Source organism: Mytilus californianus, unplaced genomic scaffold (assembly GCF_021869535.1).
Source record: "Mytilus californianus isolate M0D057914Y unplaced genomic scaffold, xbMytCali1.0.p SCAF_4, whole genome shotgun sequence".
NCBI classification, from domain to species: Eukaryota; Metazoa; Mollusca; class Bivalvia; order Mytilida; family Mytilidae; genus Mytilus; species Mytilus californianus.
In genome coordinates this window covers 109,882,474-109,905,795 of record NW_026262690.1, presented here as the reverse complement: position 1 = coordinate 109,905,795, position 23,322 = coordinate 109,882,474, and the positions used below count along the sequence as shown (strand labels likewise).

The window sequence follows — 23,322 nt, the reverse complement described above, 5'->3', positions numbered from 1 at the left end:
ATTGTCCATTATCAATACTGCCAACTCTTGCCAATTTCGCATTAGATGCCAGTCTTTTGTCCAGAAATACTAAATTCTTTTGAAAGAATAATCACCCAAATTAAAAACAGTATTTTCTTCCATGAAAAGGGTCCCATGAATAACCTGTTTGTTTGTATTTATTCATTAGACCTTTGTGTACACAGTTGCGGATCCAGAGGGGGGGGGGGTCCAGGGGTTGGACCCTCCCTTTTTTTATTACAATCAATGCTTTGGAATGGGGACATATGGTTGGACCCCACCCCCTTTTATCCTGGGTTGGAACCCCCTTTTAAAAAATGGCTGGATCCACCCCTGCTACAACATATATAAAATGATAAAATATTAATTCATTTGTTATATATCTATTTTTTTTAAATCAAGTATCATTAGTCATGAATTTAAAAATTAATCAAAACAAAGAACTTAAGTTGAATAGTTAACATGATTCTGTGATTTTTTTTAGATTTGATTAACATTTCAAATGTACTCGACTTCAACACACTGTATGAGGGTCATATGATGGATGGTACATTCATGACAAATGAAAGTAAAAATTCATGTCAAATGATGTTAACGGTAATTTTTGGTGCATGACAATAAAATGTACACTTTCTTTTAGATGATAAAAAAAAACAACGGCTAATCAGTTTAAATTTAAAAAAAAAAGTCAGGGACACAAATTCGTCGGACAAAATAAATTAATAAATATAAGTTAGATTTTATGAGTCGTGGCATATGCACCAGACAAAAGGTGTTTTGAAATACACGAAAAACCCAATATATCAACGAAGAAGGGCCTCTTTTGCTGTGCATAAGATTAAAACTTGTCACCAGGTCTTTAGCAATCTGCTTTTTAATATTCATTTACAATGACAACACATTCATCATTATAACAGAGAAACCAACATTCAATGTGTTGTAAGCGTTACATTTTTTCACACAAGAACATTTTAAACAGTGTATTTCTAAAATGACCGAAAATCGGAGACCTAACAATGAGATAAGATAAACTGATTTTTTTTATACCACCAGAAAGGTAAATCTATGTAGAATTCGGTCGTATGTGTTAATAAGAATTCAGATGATTAATAAAAATAATATGAAGAATTAATGAAGGGTACCTATTTATTTTCCCATTACTTTCTATATTAATCGAATATCATTAAAAACATTGCACCCCGGGTGTCACTGATAAGGGTAATCGGCCATTAGTGGCCTTCATTCTTGGGTATGAGAGCCGGCAAAATAGCATATTTTCTATTTTGTCGGCGGTGAAATAGCCACTGCCTAACTTCTTCTTCTTCTTTTCTGGATCAACACACCCTTTATAGGGTAACCATACTTTCGTATCTCGAACAGTTTCAACACCAAAAATATACAACATAATGAAAATTAAAAATGATCAAAAATCACAACCAAAAAAAAAACCAATATAGCCTACACCAGAGACATATATACATCGGGAAGGTTTTATGACTTTTTACATCGGGAAGGTTTTATGACTTTTTACATCGGGAAGTTTAAAGTGTTTTGTCTTCTGATTTTGAATTTAGTATATTTAATGGGATGAACAAAATTCATCTATATATTTTTAAAGATAATTCGCAAAAAAAAAAATTATCTAACAAAATATATATTTCTTTTCCGGATTTAGTCCGAGATTGACTTAAACTTTTATAATATATGACCTGGTTTCAGAATATTTCTTTGTTTTCTTGTTCAACTATTCTTCAAGAAACAGTAACCTGTAGAAGACCTGAAAAGTATCGAAATATCTTATTTCAGCCACACAAATACGAGTTATATGTGAGGTAAATGGTGGCTCCAGAACTTCAACATTCATGCATAAAACACAAGGGCTCGGTTACAATCAAATTGTTTAACTCCTAATCATAGGACTTTTATCAGCCTTTTGGCTAATTTTTTTATATTAATTATAAATTTTACTCTTGAGAGTCCGACACCCCGGAAATTCGACAGTCCAGTAGTCTGACGATCCAATTGTCCGTTAGTCCGACTTCAGATATTTCGACAGTCCAGTAGTCTGACGATCCAATTGTCCGTTAGTCTGACTTCCGATATTTCGACAGTCCAGTAGTCTGACGATCCAATACACCTTATCGCTAATCCCGCTTGACCCGAGAGACAGTCCCGCTCCAACTTTTGACCTCATACAACAATCACTTTTCCATTGTGGCGTCAGATATTTTCTATTATGACGTCAAGATTTTACGGGAACTTGTGCAGGTAAGGAATAACCACCAATTGGTGGATTATACCTCAATTGACGTATAATCCACCAATTGACATATATTGGTATAGACCAATTGACGTATAATGCAAGTTTTTTTGTTATAAAATGCTAGTGTGAGATAGGAGCATCATTTTGCAACTAACAACCTATTTTATGACCATTATTGAGTCCTCCGAAAGTTTCAGTTTTGTCAAAGCCTGCTGCATCTCTTGAGAATGCATGTATACAACAATTCTTTTGATGAAACATCTGTACTATTGACCATGATTGACTTTTAATAATGAAAGTCAAGTATTAACAAAGAGCTTCATTCACCTGTGGAGTTGTACTCATAATCACATGACTGCAGACAGTATTGATGTCCATTGACAGGTGATTAGTGATAAATTTGCAAGAATTGACACAATAACAATAGAAGAAACTGCAAATACAATTATTGATTAAATGCAATATGTTATGTCACTATACTAAACTAGGAATGTTTGACATGTTTTAATACAATAATATGGTTTTAAAAAAACAATGCTCCATTTTGGTTGAATAATTTGCTTTGAAAAACAAAGAATTATACGTCAATTGGTCTATACCATTATATGTCAATTGGTGGATTATACGTCAATTGAGGTATAATCCACCAATTGGTGGTTATTCCTGACCTGTTGTGTGATGTCCAGTAATGGCGGACAAATAGCGATAAGGTGTATTGTCCATTAGTCCGACTTCTTGTTACTTTGCACCTAGTCAAATCGCCATCCAGTTTAGTCAATTTGGCACCTAGTCAAATCAACACCCTATGTAGTCATTTTGGCACGGTTAGACAAATTCTTATAGGAGTTATTGCCCATAAATGACAAATTTTACCATTTTTTTCATTTTTGCCTATTATCATGAAAACTATGATATTTAGAGAGAAACATTTTTTTCCCCGTTATGCCTTATATGATTTAAATTATAACAGATAAATAAACACTTTAAATCACAAAAATTATCAGCAAGGCAAGATCTATTAAAAAGTCAAATTTTGCCGATATAGTTAGTAGACTGTCAATCTTCATAGGAGTGATTGATCTTAAATGAGGATTTTTTTTTACCCTCTTTTGTTTTTTGAGAAGATAGAGAGAAACTAAACCATGTAAACAGACTAAAAGATCAGTAATACAAGATCAACAAAATAGAGATTTTTGTCATGAAGTCTATTCTTGTCTACAATGTTTAGAGTGTCCTTTGTTTGATATGCACATAGACCAAGGTGAGTGACATAGGCTCTTTAGAGCCTCTAGTTGAAGTTATAGCAACTTTCAATGTTTCAGGCAGGCAAGCACTGAAAAATAGACATATAATTCCTTTTTACAATACATGACCTTTAACAGTAGTTAAAAATCTCCATCTTAATTGTTATATTTCTTTTATTTTCAGGTACAATGCCTTCAGAGTTAGCTGGAATGACAATGATTGTGGTGTGTTTCATGGTAGGAGTAGGATGCTCAGGAAAGAAGAAATTTGATTGTTTGATAGGATTTGATGAAAGTACAGTAATATATTGGAAAGCCGGAGAACAACTGATTTGCCAGATAGAAAAAATGAACTCAGATGTTTACACTATCAATATAGTATGTACAACTATGCATAATTAGAAAATGTCCAAGGAAAAGGAGGAAGATACATGTAAAGTGCTCACAAACATGCCATATACATGATATACCTGTATGGTGACCTTTAGTTGCTAACTTTTATGTCTTTTGGTCTCTGGTGGAATTTTTTCTCATTGACAATCGTACCACATCTACTGTAAATTCAGAAATTATTGCGAGGTTTTTATTAATGTGAATAATGGGACTAGGTGAGTATTGCAATAATAAGAACTCGCATTCTGATATCTAATACATATATCTGTATGCAGATTTTCCTGACATCGCATTAATTAATCTTGCATTTTTGTCCATTCTTCAAAAATTGCAACAATAAATGCGTGCTATAATTTCTGAATTTACAGTACTTATTTTTATATATAACCTAGTCACATTATTTGCCTTTTCTAGGTCCAGGTTAGAAATTAGAGGATGTGGTATTATTGCCAATTCACAATCAGACAACTATCCACAAGAGATCAATTTGACATAAATGTTAGCAAGTATAGGTCACCAATGCAGCCTTCAACAATGACTAGAACCAATACCTTATAGCAAGCTCTGAAAATCCCCAATATGGCATTGTCAATAGCAAGCTCTAAAAGGCCCCAATATGGCATTGTCAAATAAACATTTTAAAAAACAATTTAAACAAGAAAAGTGGTTTTGAAGTGTGCAATAGATTTTAAACATGATAAATGTTGTATGTGTGGTTTTAAAGTATGAAATAGATTATACATGTTGTATGTGTGGTTTTAAAGTGTGAAATAAATTATACATGTTATATGTGTGTTTTTAAGATATGTAATTGATTACATATGGCACTTATATAAGGTGTAAATGATTACACTTGTGGTGATGTTGTACATATACATGATATACATGATATAAATGATTACATGTACAGTATGGTTAGAAAGTGTGTAAATGCTTACATTTTGTGGTTATTATAGTGAATAAATGATTACATGTGTAGTTATAAAGTATTTTATTGCTTACATATGGTGGTAATATATAGTGTGTAAATGCTTACATGTGGTGAAAATGACACTGGTGTTCACAACAGTCGCTTTCGTCATGGGCAATTTTTCATTTTTACAAAGTTGATGAAACAGCAATTTTTAAGGCATATGTAAAGAAATTCGAAGAAATAAACAATTTATTTCTTTAGAAATGTGGGGAAAGCATTAACATTACAGATTTGTTGTATGTTATTTCCAAGAAACTGCTTTTTATGAAGTATTTTTATGCCCCTGTTGAGTGGTGCAGGCATTAAGGTTTATACTTGTATGTCCGTACTTCTGTCCTTCTATTCCTTTGTAAGCCATCCGTCTGTACGTTCATACTAAACTGGTTTCCGTTCTCCAACTTTAGTTTGCTATGAAACTTATACACAATGCTTATTATCTCCAAACACAGATCAAATTTGAATTTGGGTGGCATCACTTTCACCGTTCTTGAGTTATGCCCCATTTCTCATCATTTCTCCCTATCCTTTTCAAAAAGTGAAGTACCACTTCTCCCTATGATTCTGAAGTAGTGTAAGCCCTGTTACATGTAGTGTTTATACAGTGTGTAAAAGATAAGATGTGTGGTTAAAAGGTGTGTAATTGCTTGCATATGGTGGTTACCTACATACATGACATATATAGTTGATAGTGGGTAAATATTGATATAAAATTTGTTCATAATTACAGGATAAGAATGGTACAGACTGGTTAGAATATAAAACCACAGATCAGCTGATTGTTGGTAACCCTGAAAAGGATAATGTAGGCAGTTCTAATATATTTATCACAGTTAGTTCTGAACATTGTACATCTACTGTTCCCTGGAAAGTGGCAGTAACATTTGTTATAGAATTTCCTCAACAGATTTCCACTGCAGGTAGGTTTACTTGTATGTCAGTCCTTGGTGATAAAGCTTCCCTACTGTACATGTTAAGATATTCCAACTGTACATGTTAAGATAATCCTATTGTACATGTTGAGATAATCCTACTGTACACATTATGCTAATCTTACTGTACATGTTAAGATAATCCTACTGTACACATTAAGATAATCCTACTGTACACGTTAAGATAATCCTACTGTACACATTGAAGATTATCTTACTGTACACGTTAAGATAATCCTACTTTACACGTTAAGTTAATCCTACTGTACATGTTAAGATAATCCTATTGTACATGTTAAGATAATCCTACTGTACATGTTATGCTAATCTTACTGTACATGTTAAGATAATCCTACTGTACACATTAAGATAATCCTACTGTACACGTTAAGATTATCTTACTGTACACGTTAAGATAATCCTACTTTACACGTTAAGTTAATCCTACTGTACATGTTAAGATAATCCTACTGTACATGTTAAGATAATCCTACTGTACATGTTAAGATAATCCTATTGTGAATGTTAAGATAATTCTTCTGTACATGTTAAGATAATCCTACTGTACATGTTAAGATATTCCTACTGTACATGTTAAGATAATCCTATTGTACATGTTAAGATAATCCTACTGTTCATGTTAAGATAATCCTATTGTGAATGTTAAGATAATCCTACTGTACATGTTAAGATAATCCTATTGTGAATGTTAAGATAATCCTACTGTACATGTTAAGATAATCCTATTGTGAATGTTAAGATAATCCTACTGTACATGTTAAGATAATCCTACTGTACATGTTAAGATAATCCTATTGTGAATGTTAAGATAATCCTACTGTACATGTTAAGATAATCCTACTGTACATGTTAAGATATTCCTACTGTACATGTTAAGATATTCCTATTGTGAATGTTAAGATAATCCTACTGTACATGTTAAGATAATCCTATTGTGAATGTTAAGATAATCCTATTGTGAATGTTAAGATAATCCTACTGTACATGTTAAGATAATCCTACTGTACATGTTAAGATATTCCTACTGTACATGTTAAGATATTCCTATTGTGAATGTTAAGATAATCCTACTGTACATGTTAAGATAATCCTATTGTGAATGTTAAGATAATCCTACTGTACATGTTAAGATAATCCTATTGTGAATGTTAAGATAATCCTACTGTACATGTTAAGATAATCCTATTGTGAATGTTAAGATAATCCTACTGTACATGTTAAGATAATCCTGTATAGTACATGTTAGATAATCCTTCTGTACACATTAAGATAATCCTACTGTACATGTTAAGATAATCCTACTTTACATGTTAAGACAATCCTAAGAGTTCCTATTGTTGTCTTAAATTAAAGCACAAACATGCAGAAAGCAATCAAATGTTTATAATTTATTAAAAAAAAATATTGCTATATTCATTTACTGACCAATCAAGGATGACAAAATATGAAATATGATTGTTTTTTTACAAAAAATTTAGATTGTGTTATATATATCAGTATAATAAGTTGTTTTTATACGGCCGCAAAAAAATTTTTGGGATCGTATAATGGTATGATGTCGTCGTCTGCATCTGCGTCTTCGTCCGAAGACACATTGGTTTCCGGACAATAACTTTAGTTTAAGTGAATGGATCTCTTTGAAATATTTTAAGAAGGTTCAATACCACAAAAGGAAGGTTGGGATTGATTTTGGGGATGATGGTCCCAACCGTTTAGGAATTAGGGGCCCAAAAGGGGCCCAAAACAAGCATTTTTCTAGTTTCAGGATAATAACTTGTGTATAAGTGTTTAATACCACAAGTAGAAGGTTGGGATTTATTGTAGGGGTTATGGGGCCAACAGTTTAGGAATTAAGGGCCAAAAAGGGGCCAAAAACAAGCATTTTTCTAGTTTCCAGACAATAAATGGTGTGTAAGTGTATGGATCTCTCTGACATTTTACCACAAGGTTCCATATCACAAAGGGAAGGCTAGGATTGAGTTTGGGGTTAATTGCCCAAATATGTCAGCATTAGGGGCCAAAAAAGGACCAAAAACAAGCATTTTTCTAGTTTCCAGACAATAACTTGTGTTTAAGTGTATGGATCTCTCTGAAATTGTACTACAAGGTTCCATACTACAAAGGAAAGAGTGGGATCGAGTTTTGGGGTTTTTGCTCCAAGGGGGGTTTCAAAAAGTTTGGGGGGGGGGATTTTGTTTTCCAATTTTTTTTTAGAGGATTCATATTTTTTTTTCAAAATTTCCAAATTTTGAATTTTTGAAAAGTTTCAAGAAGAAATCTTCAATTGCACTGAATTGTGCAATAGATTTGTAAGATCTTTGACAACATTTATTTTGTGTCAGAAATCTATATTATGTCAAAAATTTGATCACAATCCAAATTCAGACAGTATCAAGCTTGAATATTGTGTCCAAATTTGTACCAACTGTTCATGTTTCGACCTCTGCTGTCTTATCAGGCTGCGCTCAGCGAAGCATTTTATTTCATTGTGTTAAAATATAAAGTCATATAAAACAAGTTTCTTGAATTAAATTAATTATTGAACCAGTGCATGTATATCAGTTTGTATATATATATAATTATGTACTAAATTAAGTTCTGAATGCATGATTTTTGTTGAGCCTGTGACTTTTGTCACAAAAGCGAGACATGGTGATCCTACATTCCGTCGTCATCTTCAGCTATGGCGGCGTCCACAAATATTCACTCTGTGGTTAAAGTTTTTAAAATTTTAATAACTTTCTTAAACTATCCTGGATTTCTACCAAACTTGGACAGAAGCTTGTTTATGATCATAAGATAATATCCAGAAGTAAATTTTGTAAAAACTTATTTCCTGTTTTTCTGTATATTACTTATAAATGGACTTAGTTTTTCTTCCAGTTAACATTACATACAGTCTGTAGTTAGAGTTTTTAAAACATTTATTAGATTCATAAACCATCCTGGATTTTTACCAAACTTTTTTAGAAATTATCTTCTTTATCATTTGATCATTCAATAAATTTATGTTTCAACTCTTTTATAAATCTATAGATTTGATTGCATACTGTATTCATTTTTTACAAGCATAACTTTTTTCATACATTTCAAACGTTTTATTTCATTAACTGCAAATCTATTATGTGCATTCCCCTTTCACACTGAAAACAAAGACAACAGCAAAAGAAGGCGAAACACTGGGTTCCGTTGAACCCTTACGAATTTTTGTCTCGTCTTGACGGAGTCAAAAAGCTAGACATAGATAGCTGTTTCCGGCGGCGACGGCGGCAGCGGCCTCAACAATGTATTAGTTTGTGATTAGGTCTAGTTCATGGTTTGGTATGCAGTTGTATTAGCATTGGCACATCTCATTACAATGGAGATTATTTGGCCCTGCCGCCTCAGTCAAGGTCTATTGACTTTGAAACTTTTCATAGTTTCCATGTATTAGTTTGTGATTAGGTCAATTTATGGGGAACCACTAGTGGTAGGTCAATGATATTTGGTATGCAGTTGTATAAGCATTAGCACATCTCATTTCCATGGAGATTATTTGGCTCCGTCCCCTTAGTCATGGTCTATAGACTTTGAAAATTTTGCTAAGTTAACATGTATTAGTTTGTGATTAGGTCAGTTCAAGGGGAACCATTAGTGGTAGGCCAATGTTAATTGGTGTTCAGTTGTATAAGCATTAGCACATCTCATTTCCATGGAGAATATTTGGCCCCGCCCCCTCAGTCAAGGTCTATTTACTTTGAAACTTTTGCATAGTTTACATGTATTAGTTTGTGATTAGATCAGTTTAAGATAAACTGCTAATGTTAAGTCAATGATATTTGGTATGCAAATTTATTGGCATTTGCAAGTATCGTTTCCATGGAGATTATATAGCCCCACCCCTGATCATGATTCATTGACTTTGAAACTTTTACATAGTTTACAAGTTAATGTTTGTGTTTAGGTTTGTTTAAAGGGAACGACTTATAATAAGTCAATGGTATTTGGTATGCAGTTGTATTAGCATTGGCACATCTCATTTCATGGAGATTGTTTAGCCATGTACCTTCAGTCATGGTTCATCGACTTTGAATATTTGTATAACTTACATGTTAAAGTATTGCTATTTTAATTTCAACATTTGCATTATCAAAATTACAAAAAGGCGAGACATATCTCTGTGATAACAGTTTATTTATATTTATTATGAATCCATAACAATAACATATAATAGACTAATGATATTTCATTCTGTGAAAATTTTGCCTGCTAAATAACAGGATTAAATCTCGTGTTTTATTGCCGAAGTTTACCGAATATGACCAGATGATAGACATGCAATAGAGCGCTGTTTCATATTTTCCATGTGTTTCTATTTGTTAAGGGCTGTTCTAGAGTTAAATGCATGGGAGGGTCGGTTGGCAGTGCTATTAAATTTTCATGTCTGGTGGGAGCAAAATTATTTAAGAAATAATTCATACCGTCTTGAATTTATCGTGATTTTTACCACGGGTTGGCCCTTTATGCTAAATATTTTACCACGAGCGCAGCGAGGGGTAAAATATCAGCATGAAGGGCAAACCTGTGGTAAAATCAATATAAACTCAAGCCCCCATGAATTATTTCTATTCTAATAGGACAAAGAGAGCAATTCTTTTGGATCAAAGCGCTCTATGTGAAGGGAAATGTTTGCTGTTCCCGAAATTGAACACACTATTAATATTGACGTAAACGATGAAGATAATTGAATAAGAGACATTATTAAACGATATACAATGATATACTAAGACAGATTCTGATGAATTTAATTGACTTTCTTACTTTTATTTAACATGTTTAAGAAGATATGGACATTATACAAATTTCGTTTATGTTTTCATGTTTTGAAGACTCTCAGTTTCCCATTCGTGCATTTTCCCGTAAAATCCTTACATTATTACGTCATCTTTCAATGACGTAATTTTCACCATCTGACGTGAGGTAAATCATTTATAAAAAACATATGATGTGGGAGTAGGACTGGAAGAGCCCAAACAAATCATGACGTTGACTATCAGCTGACATATGAATATATTCGAATTTTACCACGGGTGTGTACTCAAAGCGTTTGAAGAACGTCATATTAGAATTGAAAATAATCCATAGTGGGTCATAATTGAATTCAATATAGTGCATCTCAGGGTTTCTCTTTCATTGGAAATTCATGAAAACTTTTTCAATAATGCCTTAGGACGGGGTGTTAAAAGATATGAAATTAGAAGCTGTTGTCGCAATGTTCATGTTTCAGACTCAATCATTTGGAATATATATGAAAGATATTATAGGATGGTTATACAATGAAACTGTCCTGGAAAACCAAAAAGATGTAATCATAGGTAGAAGAGAAATTTTTATAGATTTGAATTAGGATTCTGATGAATATTTTCTCGGCTAAAAAACAGCATGTAAAACAAGGGGGGTGAGTTGTAACAGTAAATGAATGAAAAGGTCTGGGCTATCAGAAATAATATAAATATCGAAATTCACTTCCAGGTATGAGTTCTTTTATTTTTTCATTGTGATTGGTTTTTATGATGATCTATCTCTTGTAGAGAGATGAAGTTCTTTCAGAGCTTCATCTCCAATCCCTGAGCTTTGTTTCTTCCTTTGCCCACTCTTGATGAAGGGCTCCGTAGAAGGATGACGAATTAGAAAGCATTTTCACTAGGACCCCTGCCATTGTTTTTTAAAAGAAGGTGGTTGGGAATTTAAAAACATTTTAGGGAACACCCTGCCCATTTTGAATATTTTATCATGGGATATATTAACCCAGGACCAAAAATGAAATTATTTTTTCTGTAGTATAACTGAACCCAAATAGTACAGCCTATCTCATACTTTTTTTTTTCTTTTTTTGGCCAGACCAAATTAACTGTTCTCTAATCAACTTGCTCCCTCTCTCCTAAAATTTTAGAGCTGAAAAGAAATTAAATTTTATATTGCCATTCTATGATTCCATCTTTTCAATTTAGTAGTAATTAAAGATTTAAAAAATTCAAAATATGATTACTCAGATATATTAAGGTGGTACATGTACATAAAACTGCAGGGAGATAATTCTGTAAAAGTCAGCTGAACGTTTTAATCACATTCTATTGTAAAGGAAATATTAAGCTTCTCAAATCTAAATTAGTGTTTGTCAAACTGCTATATATCCAATGAAATTTTTCTGAGAAAGTGTGTGGTTCAAGTTTTTGGAAATTTTTATATTTTTGTCAAAGGGTCAAAGTAAATGTTTTGTCAAAATTTTATGAAAAAATAAACGAGCCAAATTAATTTTAGTCAAGGTGTTTGGTACCACCTTAAATGAACCAATCAAACAAGAATTGTTCAAAGTAATGTATGCTCTGAACAAGATCTCTCTTTAACAACACAGAGAATAGGATTTGTGACAGAGAGGCCAAACATTGCAGAAATTTTAACAAACAAAACAGAGAGAGAATACAATTGGGGCATACAGGACTCCCTTGAAAAACTAATAGTGATATTTTTTGCTAATGTGGGTTTATAGCATATCCTACCCTGCATGCAGGAAACTCTATTAGATGGAAAAAAGGTGTACCATTGTATACAATACATCAGAATGAATGAAACTTAATTTAAGAAATATTCAATTTTATGCATGGTGGGTATATTTACTACTTGCATGGTGGGGGGTAGTAGGTAATTAATATTAATGCATCATGGTGGGTGCAAAAAAAGTGTCTTCCAACCCCCATACATTTAATCTTGGAACAGCCCTGATTAAACTTTGTCATAAAAGAGAGGTGAAGGATACCAAAGGGACATTCAAACTCATAAGTCGAAAATAAACTGACAAACAACAGTACACAAAACAACCTAGAAAACCAAAGACTTAGCAACACGAACCCCACCAAAAAGTCTGGGTGAACTCAGGTGCTCTGAAAGGGTAAGCAGATCCTGCTCCACATGTGGCACCGGTCGTGTTGCTCATTACAGTTGTTAAATGATTTGGTGTTGCATCAATCTGTTACAATTTTTGCTTGATTTGTGCATGGTGCGAATTTTATGTACATTAACATATAGAGAGTGATTTAAAAAATAAATGGTGCATTTGAAGAGCATGATTCTTTTTCAGAGATTTCTTGATGTTTGTTTTAAATGAAGCATGATAAATAGAATATTGATAGATGTAGAAGCATGCAGACTGTTGCAGAATGAGAATGCAGTGAAGTCACTACAGGGATGTAAGTATTTGTTCAAACACTTACAGTATGGAATTATTCATCAAGCAAAAAAGTTGCATCTGTTATATTTAAATCAGACACAATTAAATAATTGGTATTCTGATGGAGACTAATTGTGCCCCTCTTTTTGTGTATTTGTTTCCTAACTGGTATGAATCATAGTTAATTGCTTAAACTCTGGAAAGTCTGAGTTCTAAAAAAATCTTTATATCTTCCTACTTCAAGGGAAATGCAAGTTATTTTCCACTGCCTAAAGTCTAACTTGTCTTTTACTTCCTGAACATAAAATATTATTTTACATATAATTATACGCCTGTTTACGGGACGTATTATGGTATACCGTTGTCCGTCCATCGTCAACATGTTGGACAATAACTCAAAAAAGCTTTAACCAATTTGCATGAAACTTTGGTGAATAATTGTTTATATCTGTTGACGTGAGCTCCCTTTCGATTTTTATATATTTGGGTTTTATGTTTCCGAGTTATAGGGTTTTATTCATTAAAAAAGGGTGATTTTCCAGTTTTCGGACAATAACTCATAAATGCTTTGAGCAGTTTTAATGAAACTTTGGTGAATTGTTTATATCTATTGACTTGAGCTCCATTTGGATTTTTATAAATTTTAGATTTTATGTTTCTGAGTTATAGGGTTTTTTTTTATTAAAAAAGGGTGATTTTCCAGTTTACGGACAATAACTCAAAAGTTTTTTGAGCAGTTTTCATGAAACTTTGGTGACTGGTTTATATCTATTAAGATAACCTCCCTTTAGTTTTTTTATAAATTTCTGATATTAAATTGAGGAGTTATGGAACTTTATTCTTTTTAAAGCGACAGGCGTATTGTGCACTCATGGCGAAACTCTTTATTTACCATGTCCACTTGCTTTTATAATTAATTATAAACAAGACATAAACATTACCAATCAAATGTTAATAATGTATTCTATTTCTATGACCAGTTTTTTTTTGTTTTACTTTACGTCTGAAATAATTTTACACATGGTAATAAATGACTATGCTATTGGTATTTGTCTCACATGTGACAAAAGTTGCAGTATGCGAGACATAGGGATTACTATCCAGCAGCGGTGGCGGAGTAAACTATTTGTATAAAGCTTTATATTTCAGAAGGTAGAAGACCTGGATAATTCATATCTTGTTGCAGATACTTTATGTTACGAAGTTTCCATCTGTCGTATGTCCAGTGTCCTTCACCTCATTTTCATGGTTCAATGACTGCTTGAAAAAAAATTTGAGTTTTTTTGTCATGTGAATTTCTCACTTATTTTGAGTACCGTAATAGGATAACGATATTTGGTATATAGGTTCCTTGCAATGTCTACATGTCCATCATACAGGGTTCACCTGACCTCGACCTCATTTCATGGATCAATGATCAAGGTTAAAAGTTACGTGATTACCGATAGGTCCGTTTCTCAAATACTATAAGCAGCAGGTCAACTATATGTGGTGTATGGAATGACCGTAATGGGTACATGTACATGTCTGTCTGGCAGGTATCATCTGACCTTGACCTCATTTTCATGTTTCATTGGTCATTGTTAAGTTTTTGTGGTTTGGTCTGTTTTTCAATTACTATAAGCAATAAGTCAACTATATTGGGTGTATGGAAGAATTGTAAGGTGTGTCTACACTATCCACATTTTTTTGGGTCTGTTTTTCACTTATAAGACTAAGCAATAGATCAAATATATTTTGTGTATAAATTGTAAGGTGTATGTGTCTGTCTGACAGCATTTATCTGACCTAAGTTTCTGTGATTTTAGTTAAACCTTTATTTTTTAAGACTTTCAACATAAAATCAATGGTCAGTAAAGCAGGCGAGACATTTCAGCGTGTGTACTATTGTTCCAGATTTGAAAAAAATGGCATTGATACCAAAGTTGTATTCTCACACTTTTTCAAATACCGGTACTGTAAATTCAGAAATTAGTGTGTGCATTTAATTTATTATTGCGATTTTTGACTAATGAACAAAATTGTGAGTTTGATTATTGTGATTTTAGGAAAGGCAGGTATCAGAATGTGAGTTCTTATTATTGCCATATTTCAGGAGTAGCATTATTCGCATTAATGAAAACCTTGCAATAATTTCGAAATTTGCAAAATACAAAGAAAGAACTCACTACAAAGTTTCCTAAAAATGTCTTTTTGAAAGTTGTCCTTCCAACAATTGTATGATAGTCAAAGAGCCATGAATACTGTTTTTTTTTTTGCATAAAAAATTGGCTTGACATAAAACCCTTTAAGACTGAATGTGTTATTTATGCATGCACATTTTCTGGTCTTAAAAATAACTTGATTCCAGAATGGTCAGCCACTCATTACCAAAAGGATCAAATGTCTAAAGGGAGTGAAAATAATGCAGCACTATTGATGAGCAAGCCTGATTTCCCCGAAGATTGTTTCTGTAACTTGTGGATGCCATTATATTTAAACATAAGGAAGGGTGCTTATGTAATTTGTTTAAATGTTGATTGTGATCTTTATCAAATTGGCAATCAAAAGTACTGTTGTTCATGTTATAAACAGTAAAAGTACTTGAAATCATGAAGTATTTAACCATTTAGGTCTCTCCAATGTGGAAACATTTAACTATTGCATTTACAGAAATATGGGTAGTTGTGATATGGTTGATCACTGTATGTTTAGAAATATGGGTAGTTGTGATATGGTTGATCGCTATATGTTTAGAAATATGGGTAGTTGTGATATGGTTGATCACTGTATGTTTAGAAATATGGGTAGTTGTGATATGGTTGATCACTCACTGTATGTTTAGAAATATGGGTTGTTGTGATATGGTTGATCACTGTATGTTTAGAAATATGGGTAGTTGTGATATATTTGATCACTGTATGTTTAGAAATATGGGTAGTTGTGATATGGTTGATCACTATGTTTAGAAATATGGGTAGTTGTGATATGGTTGATCACTGTATGTTTAGAAATATGGGTAGTTGTGATATGGTTGATCACTATGTTTAGAAATATGGGTAGTTGTGATATGGTTGATCACTGTATGTTTAGAAATATGGGTAGTTGTGATATGGTTGATCACTATGTTTAGAAATATGGGTAGTTGTGATATGGTTGATCACTGTATGTTTAGAAATATGGGTAGTTGTGATATGGTTGATCACTGTATGTGTAGAAATATGGGTAGTTGTGATATGGTTGATCACTATGTTTAGAAATATGGGTAGTTGTGATATGGTTGATCACTATATGTTTAGAAATATGGGTAGTTGTGATATAGTTGATCACTGTATGTTTAGAAATATGGGTAGTTGTGATATGGTTGATCACTATATGTTTAGAAATATGGGTAGTTGTGATATGGTTGATCACTGTATGTTTAGAAATATGGGTAGTTGTGATATGGTTGATCACTGTATGTTTAGAAATATGGGTAGTTGTGATATGGTTGATCACTGTATGTTTAGAAATATGGGTTGTTGTGATATGGTTGATCACTGTATGTTTAGAAATATGGGTAGTTGTGATATGGTTGATCACTATGTTTAGAAATATGGGTAGTTGTGATATGGTTGATCACTGTATGTTTAGAAATACGGGTAGGAGTGATAGGTTTGAATGGCTCATTGCTGTAATTTAAAATGCATATTACCGATTTTTTAACTGTATATTTAGCTCACCGGGTCCCAAAGGGCCCCATGTGAGCTTATGCCATCACTTGGCGTCCGTAGTCGTCCGTCGTCTGTCGTCGTCGTCGTCTGTCGTCGTAAACTATTTCAAAAATCTTCTCTGAAACTACTGGGCCAAATACCTTCAAACTTTAACTAAATGTTCCTTAGGGTATCTAGTTTATAAAATGTATCCGAAGTTTTGATCCATCAACAAACATGGCTGCCATGGCTAAAAATAGAACATAGGGGTCAAATGCAGTTTTTGGCTTATATCTCAAAAACTAAAGCTTTTAGAGCAAATCTGACATGGGGTAAAATTGTTCAATTGGTCAAGATCTATCAGCTCTGAAATTTTCAGACGAATCGAACAATCCATTGTTGGGTTGCTGCCACTGAATTGGTAGTTTTAACAAAATTTTGCAGTTTTTTGTTATTATTTTGAATATTATTATAGATATGTATAAACTGTAAGCAGCAATTATGTTCAGCAAAGTAAGATCTACAAAAAAGTTAATATGACCATAATTGTCAATTGACCCCTTAAGGAGTTATTGCTCTTTAAAGACAATTTTACACTATTTGTTCATCAAGTTTGCTAACATTTAAAAATCTTCTCTGAAACTACTGGGCCAATTTCCTTCAAACTTTAACTAAATGTTCCTTAGGGTATCTTGTTTATAAATTGTATCCGAAGTTTGTATCCATCGACAAACATGGCCACCATGGCTAAAAATAGAACATAAGGGTCAAATGCAGTTTTTGGCTTATATCTCAAAAACTAAATCTAGAGCAAATGTGACATGGGGTAAAATTGTTTAATTGGTCAAGATCTATCGGCCCTGAAATTATCAGATGAATCGAACAACCCATTGTTGGGTTGCTGCCACCGAATTGGTAGTTTTAACAAAATTTTGCAGTTTTTTGTTATTATTTTGAATATTATTATAGATATATATAAACTGTAAGCAGCAATAATGTTCAGCAAAGTATAAAGATCTACAAAAAAGTTAATATGACCAAAATTGTCAATTGACCCCTTAAGGAGTTATTGCCCTTTAAAGACAATTTTACACAATTTGTTCATCAAGTTTGCTAACAGTTAAAAATCTTCTCCTCTGAAATACAGGTGAGCGATTCAGGCTCTTGAGAGCCTCTTGTTTTTTTGAATGATACTTGATCTTATTAAAGCATACATGGGACATAGGGAAAGCAACCTGAATTGACCACTATGGGTTGGTATGCAAATATAGAATACTGTTAGTTAAAATGTATGCATGTCTTCTAACTTGCTTCTATGGAAAGTTACTGTATTTTCAAAGTGCCTTATCTATTTGGAGGTCTAATATGTTTTAATAGAACAGCCCTCAGGGGAAAATTAGCAAGTCCTTCAAACTCCCATTTATATCAAGGAAAGTTATACACAATGCTTATTACCACAAAACACAGATCAAGTTTGAATTTTGGTGATGTCACTTTTTACCATTCTAGAGTTATAAAATTGAGAATGGAAATAGGGAATGTGTCAAAGAGACAACAACCCGACCATAGAACAGACAACAGCAGAAGGTCACCAACAGGTCTTCAATGCAGCGAGAAATTCCCGCACCCGGAGGCGTCCTTCAGCTGGCCCCTAAACAAATATATATACTAGTTCAGTGATAATGAACGCCATACTAAACTCCAAATTGTACACAAGAAACTAAAATTAAAAATAATACAAGACTGACAAAGGCTAGAGGCTCCTGACTTGGGACAGGCGCAAAAATGCGGCGGGGTTAAACATGTTTATGAGATCTCAACCCTCCCCCTATACCTCTAGCCAATGTAGAAAAGTAAACGCATAACAATACGCACATTAAAATTCAGTTCAAGAGAAGTCCGAGTCTGATGTCAGAAGATGTAACCAAAGAAAATAAACAAAATGACAATAATACATAAATAACAACAGACTACTAGCAGTTAACTGACATGCCAGCTTTATGCCCCTTTAGAAATGGAAAAATTGCTGAAGTTTTCGTTTCTGTTCTCTAACTAAAGTTTGCCTCAACCAAATGTTATGAAACTTATACACAATGCTCATGATGCTTATTACCACAAAACTCAGATCAAGGTGAATTTGAGTAGTGTCATTTTTACCTTTCTTGAGTTATGTCCCTTTATAATGTTGTATGCAAGCAGGGGCATCATCTGTGTCCCATGGACACATTCCCAATTTATTTTGCTTAAGTCAGATTGATAGGAATTTCTTGTGATAGATCAATAATATTTTCTATAAAGTTGCATTACTGTCAGTTTATATCAGTTTGACAACTATTTTGAGGCCCTGCCCCCTAGGTCATGGTCCAGCGACTTTCAAATAATAAGTGATTTTCAATATTAAGCTTTCCAATTAAGTTTGTTTGATAGGAACTACTTAATAAGTAGATCCTAGGTCATGGTTCAGCAACTTTGAATTAATTAGCAATGTTGCTGTCCATCAGATTGTCTTTTTCTGAATTTTCTGCAAACAGGCAAGACATATCTCTGTGTCAACAGTGTATTTTTAGATATAATCACGCAACCATTTATATGGATCAACTGGATGTGTATACATTATGTTTTGATTAAAGAAACAATAAGCATTTTCTGTGTTTGATATCGATTAAAAGAGATCTGATCAGTTAAATGTCAATGAGACAGCAACTTATCAACACAATCAAACTATAAAGACATATCCATATATTTACATTTCTAGTTAAGGTAGATAAACTGTAACCATGGTAACTGTTCAGTTTAAAACTTGGCTAGAACATCAAATTACATAATGATTGGGAAATCAGTTGAACTCATTTCTGATGGTTGATGCTGTCTTTCAGGCAAATTACTTTTAGTCATATTTTGTGTAAAGAATTTCTATGGATAGGGAGATGGGATAGGGAGATGGTATAGGGAGATGATATATGGAGATGGGATAGGGATGTGGTATAGGGAGATGGTATACGGAGATGGGATAGGGAGATGTCTAGTGACAAGATTAATACAGCCTTGTGTTTCATCACCCAATTAAAAACTGATGAAAACTAGATATATGATACCATACCAAATGTATTTTGGATCTTTTCATACATTTCCTGTGACAAACATGTTTCTATTTTTCAGATTCATGTGACAGTCCTCCGGAAGTTTTCAAACCAGTTAACCATATTCAGACTACAGCTGGTGATGTTTTCAAACTTGACCTTGACCCTCTGACCTTTGTTGACAAAGAGGATGGAAATGCCAGACAGCTACAGATTACTTTAAAGGCATTATTCAACTTTGATTTGGAAGATAATTTTTGGTTAAAACTGGATAAAACAGGATTGTTCCTTTATGGAATTCCCCTAAACAATGATAATATGTATGTTGTCAGTCTGGTTGCCATGGATACATGTCAGCAAAGTGTTGTTGATTCAATTAGGTTAGAAGTGATGGAAAATTCCAAAACCTACAGCCACGAATTTACAATTTATTTTGGAAATGATAGCCCTTCTAGTTTTGATGTTTACAAATTTATCAATGGACTAAGTCAATGGTTAGATTTCACAGATCCCACTCAGATCCATGTCTCAAATGCAGATTCAGAACTTCTTATTATATCTTGGATAGACAAATCCTTATCTACAGATTTCTGTGAAAGAAGTAAAATTTTAGACACATACTACCAAATGGCAGATGAAAATGGTACAATCTTGGATGAATTCAGTTGTTATTTTTCACCATTTTTCAATGTAACTGGAGTTTTTGTTGATTTCAAAGATGTCTGTAATATGACAGACCTGTTGTGGACATCAACCAATTCCAACATGGAAACTGAATCCTACAATGATGAAATGTATTTGTTTTATATTTTGATCCCTGTTGCAGTTTTAACAATGGTAATATTAGTGGTCATTATAATTATGCTAGTTCGAAAATGTGCCAAACGTAACAAGTATGTGATGCACTCTGAAAAACCTGTTTATCTTACAGATCGACAACCCGTCATATTTCAGAATGAATACAATGATGAAGAAACATCTCTCAGACCACAGATTCCAATAGTTATTGATAACTTTGACACAGGATTTTTGTCATCTAATGGGAGGAGTGTAGTCAGTCCCCCATCTTATATTCCTCCAGAACATTCAGACCCCCCTCAGTATAGGCTACCACCGCCGTACAGTATGTCAAGCATATGAGATGTAAGGATTATATTCCATATAATTACTGAAAATTCAGAAATTTTTGCAAGGTTTTTAATAATGGGAATAATGCGACTGTGTGGGTATTGCAATAATTAGAACTCATATTCTGATATCTGATACATTTATCTTTATACAGATTTTCCAGAAATTGCAATAATTAAACTCACATTTTTGTCAATTCTTCAAAAATCACAATAATCATAATAATAAATGCATGCAATAATTTGTGAATTTACAGTATATCAGGGAGTTCATTGTTTTTGTTTTGCTAGTTTTTATGTTGTTTTTTTATAGTTTTGTTTTTTTGTTTTTTGGGAGTTGTTGCATTTAACATTATTTACCAAAACTCTTTTTTTTCTCACTATAATGAATCTGCCGTATGTCTTCCAACTAGTACTACTTTTACGGGGGATGTTTAAGGACTTTGACTACCCATGAGGGTCATGCACGGTCGGTCTATTAATAATCACAAAATAAACACATTCTGTTCTCATTATGGGTGAGTAGATAATATAAAGATAGGAAGATGTGGTATGATGTGCCAATGAGACAATTCTCCACCAGAGACCTAATGACGTAGAAGTTAACAACTATAGGTCACCGTGCGACCTACTTCAAAAAAGATTATTAAAAATGCTGATTCTCCAAGAACATGAAGAACACTGAGTGCCCTCTGTATGGTGCAGGTGTCAGTTTAATGTCAAATACTAACATGACTTAGTCAAAGCAATAAATTTGTTAAAGGGTTAGAAAGAGATAAAAATATAGGAATGGACATGTAGCAAGTTTTATAGTTTGCAGATTACATGATGAATTATTTAACAAGACTAGCCTTGATGTTAAATTCAACATAATGTTGTTTGGTTTGTTAAGTTAATATATAAGAAGATGTGGTATGAGTGCCAATGAGACAACTCTCCAACCAAGTCATAATGTGTAAAAAGTAAACAGTTATTGGTCAAAGTACGGCCTTCAACACAGAGCCTTGGTTCACACCGAATAAGCAAGCTATAAAGGGCCCAAAAATAACTAGTGTAAAACAATTCAAACAGGAAAACCAATCGTCTGATCTATATAAAAAACGAGAAATGAGAAACACTTATGAACCACATCAACAAACGACAACCACTGAACAACAGGGGCAGAAGGATTTTTTTGTGGGAAGAGTATTCATTTCCACCTGTTACAAGGCTGAATTATTTTGCTGCACAGCTACTTTTTGTGGGGCAGAATATTCTTTTTCATCCATCCTGCAATGTCCTGGGACATTTTGTTTTCAGTTCTTACCAGGTCAGAATATAAAATGGCTGCACCCTTATGAAATTTGATTCAGAATTGCATGATTAGAATAGGTTTAAGTAATGCCATTATTTTAGGTGTAATATCACTGAAAAAACACTATTGTTTAATGTTAAAATAGGACAACAAAAATAATTCCTTTTAGTATGTTGAACTTAACAGTTGTAGAAAAAACTACATTTTCATGATTTCCGTGCAGAATGTTTTTGTCTCATTCATACATTTGTAAACATATGTCTTGGGTGTTTTAATATAAGGCACCATTTTTAGCTCACCGGGGCCCTATGTGAGCTTATGCCATCACTTGGCGTCCGTCGTCGTCTGTTGTCGTCTGTCGTCGTAAACTATTTCAAAAATCTTCTCCTCTGAAACTACTGGGCCAAATACCTTCAAACTTTAACTAAATGTTCCTTAGGGTATCTAGTTTATAAATTGTATCCGAAGTTTTGATCCATCGACAAACATGGCCGCCATGGCTAAAAATAGAACATAGGGGTCAAATGCAGTTTTTGGCTTATATCTCAAAAACTAAAGCTTTAAGAGCAAATCTGACATGGGATAAAATTGTTCAATTGGTCAAGATCTATCAGCTCTGAAATTTTCAGACGAATCGAACAACCCATTGTTGGGTTGCTGCCACCGAATTGGTTGTTTTAACAAAATTTTGCAGTTTTTTGTTATTATTTTGAATATTATTATAGATATATATAAACTGTAAGCAGCAATAATGTTCAGCAAAGTAAGATCTACAAAAAAGTTAATATGACCATAATTGTCAATTGACCCCTTAAGGAGTTATTGCCCTTTAAAGACAATTTTACACAATTTGTTCATCAAGTTTGCTAACATTTAAAAATCTTCTCCTCTGAAACTACTGGGCCAATTACCTTCAAACTTTTACTAAATGTTCCTTAGGGTATCTTGTTTATAAATTGTATCCGAAGTTTGTATCCATCGACAAACATGGCCGCCATGGCTAAAATTAGAACATAAGGGTCAAATGCAGTTTTTGGCTTATATCTCAAAAACTAAATCTTTTAGAGCAAATATGACTGGGGTAAAATTAAGATCTATCGGCCCTGAAATTTTCAGACGA

At 33.2% G+C, this 23,322-nt stretch overlaps 1 protein-coding gene across 1 annotated transcript; it reads left to right on the top strand.

The window, feature by feature from the left end:
- The first annotated feature begins 1,705 nt into the window (after positions 1–1,705).
- On the top strand, positions 1,706–21,697 carry LOC127739107 (dystroglycan 1-like). The gene is made up of 5 exons (XM_052250696.1): positions 1,706–1,832; positions 3,692–3,885; positions 5,601–5,790; positions 12,941–13,049; positions 19,861–21,697. Exons 4-5 carry the CDS (start codon positions 12,971–12,973, stop codon positions 20,919–20,921), a joined length of 1,140 nt encoding a protein of 379 aa, XP_052106656.1. The 5' UTR covers positions 1,706–1,832; positions 3,692–3,885; positions 5,601–5,790; positions 12,941–12,970; the 3' UTR covers positions 20,922–21,697.
- Positions 21,698–23,322: the final 1,625 nt, after the last annotated feature.

Excerpts from the sequence above, each read along its gene's own strand:
- LOC127739107 (XM_052250696.1), top strand. The coding sequence starts at position 12,971 with ATGATAAATAGAATATTGATAGATGTAGAAGCATGCAGACTGTTGCAG. Across the intron at positions 13,050-19,860 it reads AGTGAAGTCACTACAGGGAT|ATTCATGTGACAGTCCTCCG; the intron begins GTAAGTATTTGT and ends TCTATTTTTCAG.